Source organism: Gastrolobium bilobum, unplaced genomic scaffold (genome assembly GCF_033153095.1).
Source record: "Gastrolobium bilobum isolate Gb01-03AN ecotype WA unplaced genomic scaffold, APGP_CSIRO_Gbil_v1 utg112106, whole genome shotgun sequence".
Lineage (NCBI taxonomy): Eukaryota > Viridiplantae > Streptophyta > Magnoliopsida > Fabales > Fabaceae > Gastrolobium > Gastrolobium bilobum.
The window spans coordinates 1-12,129 of record NW_026896947.1 but is presented as its reverse complement, the minus strand read 5'-3'; the positions used below and the strand labels follow the sequence as shown (position 1 = coordinate 12,129).

The 12,129-nt window shown below is 32.8% G+C and overlaps 1 protein-coding gene across 1 annotated transcript; it reads left to right on the top strand.

Moving 5' to 3' along the window:
• Window positions 1–9,107: 9,107 nt before the first annotated feature.
• LOC133302935 (beta-amyrin synthase-like) lies at window positions 9,108–12,122 on the top strand (the record flags this gene model as incomplete). The annotated part of the gene is made up of 4 exons (XM_061502762.1): window positions 9,108–9,348; window positions 10,405–10,587; window positions 11,771–11,860; window positions 11,964–12,122. Coding segments are annotated over exons 1-4 (633 nt in total), but the record flags the coding sequence as incomplete, so codon positions are not given.
• Window positions 12,123–12,129: the final 7 nt, after the last annotated feature.

Genomic DNA, 12,129 nt, shown 5'->3' with positions numbered 1-12,129 from the left:
ACAAATGTAAGTCCAAATTATTCCTACTTGTGGGAGATTGGGAGGAACGTGTGGAGGAGTCTGAAGAACAAATTGTTTGGCAACCAGAGTTGTCACAGGAAGTGTCACCTGAAGCTGCTTTGCACTCTCTGAAAGGAGATACTAATCCTAGAGCTCTTCAATTTCAGGTTGAGTTTCATGGTCAGATGATTCCTATTCTGGTAGACTCTGGGAGCTCTCATAATTTCATCCAGAAGCAATTGGTTGCTGATGTGGGTTTACCCTCTGTGAGAGTTCCTCGGATGCAGGTGTTTCTGGGAAATGGGGAGTTCCTTATTTGTGACAGAAAGTGCTTGCGTGTTCCATTGCTTATCCAAGGGTACTCTTTTGTGGTTGATTTGTGGATTATTGAGCTTTCTGGTTTTGGCATCATCTTAGGTATGTCTTGGTTGAGTCGAATTGGAAGGGTGCTCCATGATTATTCTGAATTATCCATGGAATTTATGACATGCGAGGGCAGGGTGAAACTGCATGGTGAGAAGCCCTGTAAAGCTATGAGTCTTGTTGAGCAACGTTGTTTGAGCTTAGAGGGAATAAAAGTGCAGGAGGTGTCTGGTATTTTACCGGAATTGCTGGAACTGAAACAAAAAAATTCCCCTGCCTATTTGGGATATTTTGGTACAATTTCAGCCTGTATTTCAATTGCCAAGAGGACTGCCACCGTCCAGGGGGTGTGACCATGCCATTAATTTGGTAGAAGGAGCACGACCAGTGAATGTAAGGCCATACATATATGGCTACCATCAAAAGGCTGAAATAGAACACCAAGTTTCAGAATTGTTAGCTACTGGCTTAATCAAGGAAAGCAGGAGCCTTTTTTCCTCCCCTGTCTTGCTTGTAAAAAAACAAGATAATTCTTGGAGGATGTGTATTGACTATCAGACATTGAACAATATCACCATTAGGGACCGTTTTCCTATACCAACCATTGATGAGCTACTAGATGAGCTTCAAGGAGCAAGGATTTTCACTAAGCTGGACTTGAGGAGTGGTTACCGTCAGATATTATTGGTTCCGGAAGAAACTCCCAAGACTGCATTCAGAACTCATGAAGGGCATTATGAGTTTTTGGTGATGCCCTTTGGGTTAACCAATGCCCCTTCCACCTTCCAGGCTGCCATGAACCATATGTTTAATCCATTTCTTAGGAAGTTCATTATAGTTTTTTTTTTATGATATCCTCATTTATAGTAGTTCTATGGAGGATCATTATAATCATCTTGTATTAACTTTGATCTGTTTGCAGGAGAACTTGTTTATGGTGAAGCTTAGTAAGTGTGGGTTTGCACTAGCTGAAGTGGAATATTTAGGCCACTTAGTTTCTGGAGAGGGAGTTAAGGCTGATCCCAAGAAGATTGATGCCATGAGACAATGGCCACAGCCGAAGACAATTAAGCAGTTGGGGGGTTTTATTGGCCTCACGGGGTACTATCGGAGATTCATCCGAAACTATGCTGCTCTTGCTTCACCATTAACTGATATGTTGAAGAAGGACTCCTTCTTTTGGACTGATGAAGCTGCCAAGGCCTTTGAGGGTTTAAAGGATGTTATGTCAGGCACTCCTGTATTGTCCCTTCCTGACTTCTCATTGCCTTTTGTAGTGGATACTGATGCTTCATCAGTGGGCATAGGGGCTGTTCTATACCAGTTGAATCATCCTATTGCTTTCTTTAGCAAAAAACTTGGGCCGAGAATGAGAGTGGCATCAACTTATGTTAGAGAGTTGTATGCCTTAACTGAAGCGGTTAAGAAGTGGCGGCATTACTTGTTAGGCTCTAAATTCATCATTCGTACCGATCACAAGAGTTTAAGGGAGCTTTTAACTCAAACGGTACAAACAGTGGAACAACAAAAATATGCTTGCAAATTAATGGGGTATGATTTTTCCATTGAATACAAGCCAGGAGCTACCAACATTGTTGCGGATTCCTTATCCAGATGCTGTGAAGATGAGCACTGTCAAGATGAGCAAGCAGGAATCAACTTGGCTTTAATATCCGAAGCTATTTTTTCTGTTGTTGATCAAATACGTGGGGAAAATAAAACTGATGCTGACTTAATTAATATTCGGCTGAAGTTGCAGCAAAATGAGTTGCTGGATCCATAAATTTTTGATAGAGAAGGTATCTTATACCATAAAAATCGATATCATTTGGGCACCAATTCTGCTTTGAAGGACATGCTTATGCAGGAAGCTCATTCCACATTGATAGGAGGCCATGCTGGGATTGCTCGTACCTTTTTAAGGTTGTCTGCTTCATTTCATTGGAAGGGTATGAGGAAAGATGTACATGAATTTGTCAAGAGCTGCTCAACTTGTCAAATGATTAAGACCTCTACCTCACCACCTCTCGGGTTGCTTCAGCCACTGCCTATACCTGATGGGGTATTTGAGGATTTAAGCATGGATTTTATTACAGGTCTTCCAACATCTAAGGGATTTAATGTCATCTTAGTAGTGGTTGATCGTTTGACTAAATTTGCCCACCTCTCGGGTTGCTTCAGCCACTGCCTATACCTGATGGGGTATTTGAGGATTTAAGCATGGATTTTATTACAGGTCTTCCAACATCTAAGGGATTTAATGTCATCTTAGTAGTGGTTGATCGTTTGACTAAATTTGCCCACTTTGGTGCCTTGGCCAACCCTTATACAGCTGCAAAAGTAGCCTCTCTTTTTTGTGACATGGTGGTAAAATTGCATGGTTTCCCTAGAACCATTGTATCTGACCGAGATTCAGTTTTTCTGAGTCATTTCTGGTCTCACTTGTTTAAATGCAGTGGTACAACTTTAAGAACAAGCACTGCTTACCACCCCCAATCTGATGGGCAATCGGAAGTCACCAATCGTTATTTGGAGCAATACTTGAGAGCTTTTTTCCATGAGGAAAATCATAAGTGGTCCTTGTATTTGGGATGGGCTGAGTTTCATTACAACACTGCCACCCATTCGGCCATTGGAATGACTCCTTTCCAAGCCCTTTATGGTAAGGTCCCAACAATAATTCCTCCCTATCTTAAGGGTTCTGTACGAGTTGAGGCTGTTGACTCTACTTTAAGCCACCGAGATGAGTTACTTAAGATTCTCAAGGAGCAACTGTGTAGTGCTCAGAATCGGATGAAGATACAAAGTGATAAGCATAGAACAGATGTGACCCTTTCAGTTGGTGATTTGGTGCTAGTTAAATTGCAGCCCTATAGGCAAATCACCTTGGCTAATACAAAATGCCAGAAGCTTGCCAAGAGATATTTTGGGCCATTTCCTATCATTAGGGTCTTGAGTCCTGTAGCTTATCAAGTGGGATTGCCTGAGGGATGTCGTATTCATTCTTTATTTCACATTTCTATATTAAGGCCATTTAAGGGTGACATCACAACAGCTGCACTGCCTTTACCTGATATCAGTAATGGTAATCATCCCATTCAGGTACCTTTAACAGCCTTGATGTCTCGAGATGGTTTGGAGTTGCAAGGGGGTAAAAGGCAATGGTTGATTCAGTGGACCAACTCTCTACTTGAAGATGCAACTTGGGAAGATGAAGCTGATCTCCAACTGTACTACCCTGAATTTGTGTTGCCTGCTATGAACCTTGAGGACAAGGTTCCTTTGAATGGAGGTAGCAATGTTTGGAATCATGAGCCCAAGTTGAAGAGAAGAGCTGGAGCTCCTACATGGGCCAAGGACTATGTGATGTAGTCAGCACAACACAGTTGCTATCATTAGCCTTAGCTTTGTATTACTTTCATTTGAGATATTATGCATTACTGTCATTAGTTAATGGGCCATTGCCTAGTGTGGTTGTTGTTATCTGTTGGACTCAAGTATGAGTCATTGTAAGGAGTCTACGTGGCTTGAGCTGAATTCTGTTAGGAGGAGGTTAGAGGAACGTGGCATATAGGCACAATAGGGATGAATGGAGAACTCACTTGAATATACAGAACCATATTTCGATTGATTTTCTCTCTGAATTTCCTTTTTCCTCTTGTTCTTTACATTGAGATATCGATTTAGGATCCGCTATCCTAACAAATGCCCAGCGAACTTGGTTTGCTGATGTGGCACGTTTATGGTGGACAACAAATTCGCTATTTCCAGTAGCAAACTATGTTACAATTAATGCTGACACATTGGAGAAGTTTATTATCACAAACAGCGAACTAGGTGTGTCACGTGTCTGAAATACACTAAGTTTGCTATGGTCCAAACGAACTATCTGCCATATGACACCATCCAAAAAAAAAGTACATATCTGTGGACAAGTTCGCTTGACTATATAGCGAACTATGTCCAAAAAAATAATGATTTTTGACAATTGGATTTGGAAGCGTCACATCTTGCCATAATAAATAATATGATATCTCTACGTTGCAATTCAAAAACATACTTTAATATATTAAAAAATTATTATATTACTGTATTCTGACTCTTCTAATCTTTTTGGAACTATTACAATATATAAATAATACTCTTTCAATTTAATTTTCTTACAAAGATTAAAATTTATCAAATATTTTTAATTTAAAAACATAATTGTATTTATATTTTTTATCTTATTAATCTCACATTTTTTGTAATCATTAATCTCTCATTTTATTTATGAAAAATATGAACGAAATGAAGTTAAAAAGATATTAATATTTTTAAAATTTATTAATTAGAATAACTCGTAAAATTAGTTTTATAACAAAAGTAGTATTATTAGAATAATAAGGGAGTGTGCACTATGAGCATAAAAATTAGCCTGCATTTTTGTGAGGTGAGGCAGTGGTGCTTTAAAACTCAATAACTATTATGAACCCACTAAATAGTAAAGTCACAAAAAGACCCAATGCTGCAAAAGTACAAACTACTTATCATCCGACACACGCAAACATTTTGGATGTGAAATCAAAATGTTTGTCCCGAAACTACGTCTGAAATCAAAAGTATAAAAAGACTCAATGCTGCAAAACTAGAAACCATTTTTTTACAAGTAAGGATATTCTAACTACTAAAAATTCTCACTACTAACTTACTACTCATCATATTATCATTAGATTAAAGAGAGAGAATGTTAAAAAGTTTTTGAAGAGAGAGAAAATGTTAATCTAATGGTAACGAGATAGTTAGTAAGTTAGCAATGAAAAATTTTGATAGTTAAAATATTCCTCCTCTCTTTTTATATAGATAGTTTAAATCTAAGACGCCGTGGGAAATCTTTTTGGACATAATTCGCTGTATAATCTAGCGAACTTGTCCACACTAATGACTATTTTTTTCTGACAAGTGCATGTAGTTTGTAGCCAACTTCTCCGCACCTAGTTCGCTACTTTCAATAACAAATTACTAGGCCACCAAAAAGATGTCATTTCAGCCAACCAAGTTTGTTAGGTATTGTAATGAACTTGCTCACGTGACATATTGAAAAATAACACTGTTTACGTAATATTTGAATAAATTTTTTAATAGATAATGACATTTTGGTCACTATTACTTTGCGTAGCTATCATTCGTGTACTTTCACTACTATAACTTAGCTAGTGAATGTTCTTTTTTATGTTCCTTGAGGAACCATCGCAAATATGTAACAAATGTTTGTACATGAAATATTCGCGAAATAAAGAACTCCTTTCCTTCCTTATTTCTTTAATTTCGTGGGAACAGTGATCAAAATATCTATATTTTGACAAAAATATTTCTCAAATGACATACGGATAATACTTTTTACTAGACTACCGCGAAAGCATAATTAGCTACGACTGGTAGCAAATTATGTTCACCAATAATTTTATATGATACGTGACATATTTTTATAGTAAAAAGTTAGACATGTCATAATTTGCTACTAATTATAGCAAATTTAATCTGCAATATGACCATGTATCATGAAATTATTGGTCACAAAATTCATTATCATCAGTAATAACATTTGATAAAAAATTTAACAAAAAAGTGACACTCTATTCACTGTTCCAACTTTATCTCTCCATCTTTGATTAGGATTAGGAACCAGTATCTATCAAATTAATAGGTTGAAAGATAAAAAGGATGAGTGAAGCGAGTGATTTTGCAGAGAGATACCGAGAGGGAGACCTGTCCGCGGCCGTACTCCTCCACTTGAGCTGGTATCTCCAAAATAGCTATCTTGAATTGCATACGTCTTTTCTGGGCAACAACTCTCTGTCCTTTCTTTCGAAGGAAATAAATTTCCCCTCCTACTTCCACCTTCTTTGTTTGACTTTCAAATTTTCAGTGATACATCCCATCCTATAATAGTGTGTCAGTGGCCACCTGTTTCTTTGGTTTTGAATTTATTTTCAAAGAAGGATTTGTCGTGTTTCGTGAGACAGGATAAGAATCATGCAGCGATAGTGTACTTTTGTTGAGTAGAAATAACTGTAGGAGAAGACAAAAATTTTGCTTTCGAGTTTTTTTTTTTTTTTTTTTTTGAAATAAAATAAATAAACGACGCACGATTGCGAAGAAGAAAAAAATGGAAAGCAATGGAGGATCTATTTTTTTTAGAATAAATATTTTTTGGGATATATTTTTCTTATGTTGTAGAAAAAAATTATCTCATATTGTAAAAATAAAAGTATAAGTGGGACCCACAGGTAAGAGGAGAGAAAAAAAAGAGTGGTGGGACCCAGCCCCTTTTTGTGTGTGTAAGAAAGTTATTTATCTCATGTAAAATGAGATAAACATAACCTATATTTTTTTTATTCTTAGTAAATTTTATGATATTTGTTTTAGTTCTAGCAAATAAAAAAATTATTCGTGATTTTTAAGAAATTTAAAATGAACAAAATCGTGATTCCTCATAAATTCAAAAAAGACCTGTATTAGTTCTTCAAAAGGACTAAAATAGATCCACTTGTCTTTTTATTTGCTAGGGACTAAAGCGGACAATCGTAAAATAACTGAAAGAGGTATTTACTCTTTTTGTTTTAATTGCTTGCAAATTTTTATAAAATGAAAAGACTTTTTTTTTTGTTTTCTTCTTTTATTAAGAAAACTAATAAATAAATGGTTAAAATTATCATTTTTTTCTTTGGAGAAATTTTTTTTAGTCACATTCACATAAAAATAAATAGGTCATATTAATTTTTTTTCTATCTACTTTTTACAACGAAACCTAAAAAAAATTTGTATAGGAAAAAAAAGAGAATTTTTCTCATAATTAAAATAAACAAAAATAAAATTGAAAATGGAAGTTGACTCGTGAAAAGCAGGGTTCACGTTTCTGCAATTGTATTCTTTTGGAAGATTTACGAAGTATATTGGAGCTTATTCATATAAGAAAAAAATGTGTATCATTTTAAAGAAAATAAAATTATGTTAAGTTAAGTGAGAGAAAAAGAAAAATAATGAGAAGTGAGAGTAAACAAAAAAATAATAAAAGTGTAAATTTTACTTTTTTGTAAAAATAAAATGATACAAATTATCTCATTTAAAAATACAGATATTTTTACTTCTTGTAATTATATCACGATCATAATTGTGGCAGTATCAGCCACATTTATGATTTACCTGTAATTTTTAATTTTTGTAATTAAAACACAGTCAGAACCATAATTTAAAATCAACACACTTAATTGTTTGTTAATGGTAAGTTGGGTAATGGTTGGAGCTGATGGGTACATCAAAGTCCTTATTAAAAGACTGGGCCCACTTCCATTCTTTAAAAAATATTATAAAATATCGTATTTTATTTTAAATGTGACAAAACTAAATAATAAATTTTTATAATTTACCTTCATAAAAAATATAATTTAAAATTTAAAACTTAAATAATATAAAAATTTTAAATTCATAAAAATTAGGTTTTTTTGACTCTTTTACCCCTCATTAATTAACTAATAATCATTTTTTCCCTTATTGAAAACTATCTACTAATCTGCTCATATTTAATCGATTAACTTAAATATTTAATCGATTAAATAGTCAAAAAATACACAAAAATAGTTGACTCGATTAAATCTCCCTGTTTAATTGATTAAATCTCCCAAGCAAAACCTTAGTTGTCCAAATTAAGAGAAATAGTTAAAATAATACTTGGTGCTTTAATCTTGATGAGACGATACTTTTCTCACTACTTTATTGCTTGAAACTATTGTTATAGTAATTGTAACAATAGTATCTTCATTTCAAGTGACAGACATACGAGTTCGGTTGATTACGACATAAAAGATCGAACCGTACCCACCCCGTCGAGAGAACAAAGGGTTCTCTCTCCCTCTCTTTTTAATAAATAAGGCTTTTCCTATATATATATATTCTATTTATATCAGATTTGAAAGAAGAAAGGTTTTGATTTGGTTTTTTCCATTCTTTGTTTTTAAATTAAGAATAAGCGTGACTTGTAAGCCTATGAGAATTTTCATTTTTGGGTCCAAAAGTATAAAAAAGAAGAGGTAAAAACATTTATTGTTTGTATATCCTGCTGTTTTATATTTGGTTGTTCTGCTGGAAAAAAGTTGGTAACTTAGAAGGACTCAATTCTGACTGCTAAGCGAACTCACTTGAATTGCATTTAGGAGGTGGTTAGAATCATGATATGGTAGGTTTCAAGAATACATGAAGAACATAGATTACACATACAATTATAAAATTATGTTAGAGATATATAATATAATCTTAATAAATGTCACTTCAATTTAAAAACTTAAGACATTAGATGGTGATTTTTTTAATGCTTTTATTTTATTCGTTAACACGACAAGAGCTCTATGACTTAAAGTGTAAATATAATACAAATTCATTTTTGATCTACCTTGTGTTATACAAATTCATTTTTTTGTCTAGCTTGTGTTTTTTTTAATTTCATCTGAAAATAGAAGCAGGCAAGATCGAATTCATGACTTCTCATGACTAAGCTCTGATGATAATACGATAGGCGAAACTTCAATCTAAAATTTAGGTGATGACTTTTTTTAATGCCTTTATTTTATTCTTTAAGAGTATCCATTACCACAATTAATTGAAGAGTAAGGACTGAGATCTATCTACCAAAATAAAAAGGACTGAAATGTATCTACTTATTTAAACTCTACATGTACATACATAGAGGGCAATCAATCATCTTTGGCTAAAAGAAACACCAACAAGAACAAGAAAAAGAAAAAGGAAATGTGGAGGTTGAAGATAGCAGACGGTGGAAATGACCCATATCTCTTCTCCACAAACAATTTCGTGGGAAGGCAAACATGGGAGTTCGATCCTGAGGCAGGAAGCCCCGAGGAGCGAGCCCAGGTTGAAGCTGCCCGTCTCAATTTCTATAACAATCGCTTCCGTGTCAAGGCCTGTTCTGATCTTCTGTGGCGCTTTCAGGTGTCTTTTTTGTTTTTTTCCTTTTTAAGCCAGTTTGGATTCTATTTTCTTTAAGTTATAGGTTACTTATAAGGTATAGCTAAAAAAAAAATTTAAAATTTGAAAATTTCTTTTTACGTTAGAAGCTACTTATAAGCTAAAACGTACAATTCAAGAAAAGTTGATAAGAGTTAAAAAAAAGTTCTCCTAGGAGCTTTTGTCATTTATCTTTTTTTTTATTATAAATTTTTATTATAAGACCATTTTTTATTATAAGACATTTTCTTAAAATATGTTTGGCTTAACTTTTTCTTATAAATAACTTCTGGCTAAAAAAAAAGGATCCAAATAAGCACTAAAAACTGTTTGATAATTACATAAAAAAATTAGCTTAAAACTTACTTAAAAGCACATGTTTCAAGAAAACTCTCTCTATCTCTATAGTTATTTATTTAAAAAAAATACACAATTCAAAAAAAGTTGGTAAGAACATAAAAAAAATTCCTCCTAAGAGATTTTGACTTTTAGCTTTTTTCTTTATTATAAAAAATAAAATTTTTTATTATAAGAGTTTTCCTCAAAACTTGGCCTAATTTCTACTTATAAATAGCCATAATTTCTACTTATAAATAGCCAGTGATTTGTATGGCTAAAATTTTAAGTTTTTCAAAAAAAATCGATCCAATCCTAATCAAATAAAATTGGAATGGATTGGATTAGATCTTTTTAAAAAATTCAAACCGAATGGATGATTAAACGATCAAAGCAGATAAATTGAATCAGATAATTTTTGCTTCAAAACCGATTCAATTTAAACCGCGAACATCTCTAACTATATGTATATCAACCTTATAATTTTAAAAATATTTTTTCTTATAACTTCATGTTTTTAAATTTTATCTAACTTTAAAAGTATCTCTACAATATACGACATATAATACTATCATGCATGTAGTTGTTTTTGTCATGTTAATATGACCTTATATTGTATTGCCTATGGCCTTAGATATAAGTATTCATTTTCCATTTTGCAATATGTTTAGCGGTTAAACTGATAATTCAGTCTGGTCGATGCAGTTTCTGAGAGAAAAGAACTTCCGACAAATAATAGGTAGTACGAAGATAGAGGACGAAGAGATTACGTACCAGAATACAACAGCGGCGTTAAGAAGGGCCACCCATTACCTATCAGCATTGCAAGTTACTGATGGCCATTGGCCTGCTCAAATAGCTGGTCCACTCTTTTTTCTTCCTCCTTTGGTCAGTGTCATATATACTTTATTTCATTGGTAATTATTAATTATGATCCTCTAACGGTATAAGTAAAGTTACTTTATTTAGTAGACCCTTTTTTTTCTCTTTATAACATTAGTATATATATATATATATATATATATATATATATATATATATATATATATATATATATATTAAGATTGATTAGCATATCATCTTAATCTTCAATTTTTATGTATATTAAATATAAATTTTGAATTTTGAATAACAAATACATTAAGGTTTTATATTTGTCCTTTTAAATGATAGTTATTTTAATTAAAATTATTAGTATTTATTTAATATTTAAAATTTAAAAAAAAAATCTCTCACTTTCTCCAACTATGATTCTGTTTTTTTACCATAAAATACAGTAATTTTGATTAAAATGGCACAATTATATATTATTTAAAAATATAAAGTTTAATCTCATACACGGTCATTTAATTAATTTTTAACATTGAATTAGACTTTTCTAAGAATCAATTTGATATTCTGAAAATAGTAAAATTAAAGATCAAATAGGCATAAAAGATTGACATTTGTGATGTATTTAAATCAAATATAATGTTGCACGACAAAAAATTTGTGTCCTACAGACATCATCAAAAACAGTGTCAATTTTTTTTTTCTTTTATTTCAAGTGGAACCCATGTTTTGTGTGTTAGTAGGACACAAATATTTTGTCCTTGTAACATTATATTTGATTTCCCCATTTATTATTAGAAGCTCAAACCGGTAACATTTAAATTTTCTAAAGATCAAAAAAATATTTATTTCAAGGGAAAATAGTTTGTTCTTTTAAAGGATCTAAGTTATATTATTTTACCCTCTTATAAATATGTACTAATATAATATTAAAGTTATATTTTTTTTCTCTCTTCAAAAACTTTCGGCTGATGTGGAAAGTGAAAAAAGTACAATTTTAATATTATAACTATGTATTCCCCGGAGTACATAGTTATAAGTGGATGAAATGACATAACTTAGATCTTTTAAAAGGACAAAATGTTTTCTCTTATTTTAATTTGATTTTTTGGATGCTCCTGAAATTTTGAGAAATTTACTCGTTGTTATTAATAATTTGATATGCACCGGATTTTTTAGGAAGTTCAAGTTCAGATGCCCTAATGAACATAAATTTTGCACTTGCCATAAAATATTGCAGGTATTTTGCATGTACATTACAGGCCATCTTGATTCAGTATTCCCAGAAGAGCACCGCAGAGAGATGCTTCGTCATATTTATTGCCACCAGGTATACTTGTTCAATTTCAGACTATACGCGTACATACCCAATTAACCATGATGTAAAATTAGTGAATAATTAGCATTGTTGTATATTAAATTATTAATTGAAGAATGAAGATGGGGGGTGGGGATTACACATAGAAGGACATAGCACCATGTTTTGTACTGCACTCAACTACATATGTATGCGCATTCTTGGAGAAGGGCCTGATGGAGGTCAAGATGATGCGTGTGCTAGAGCTCGCAAGTGGATTCAAGATCATAATGGCGTAACAT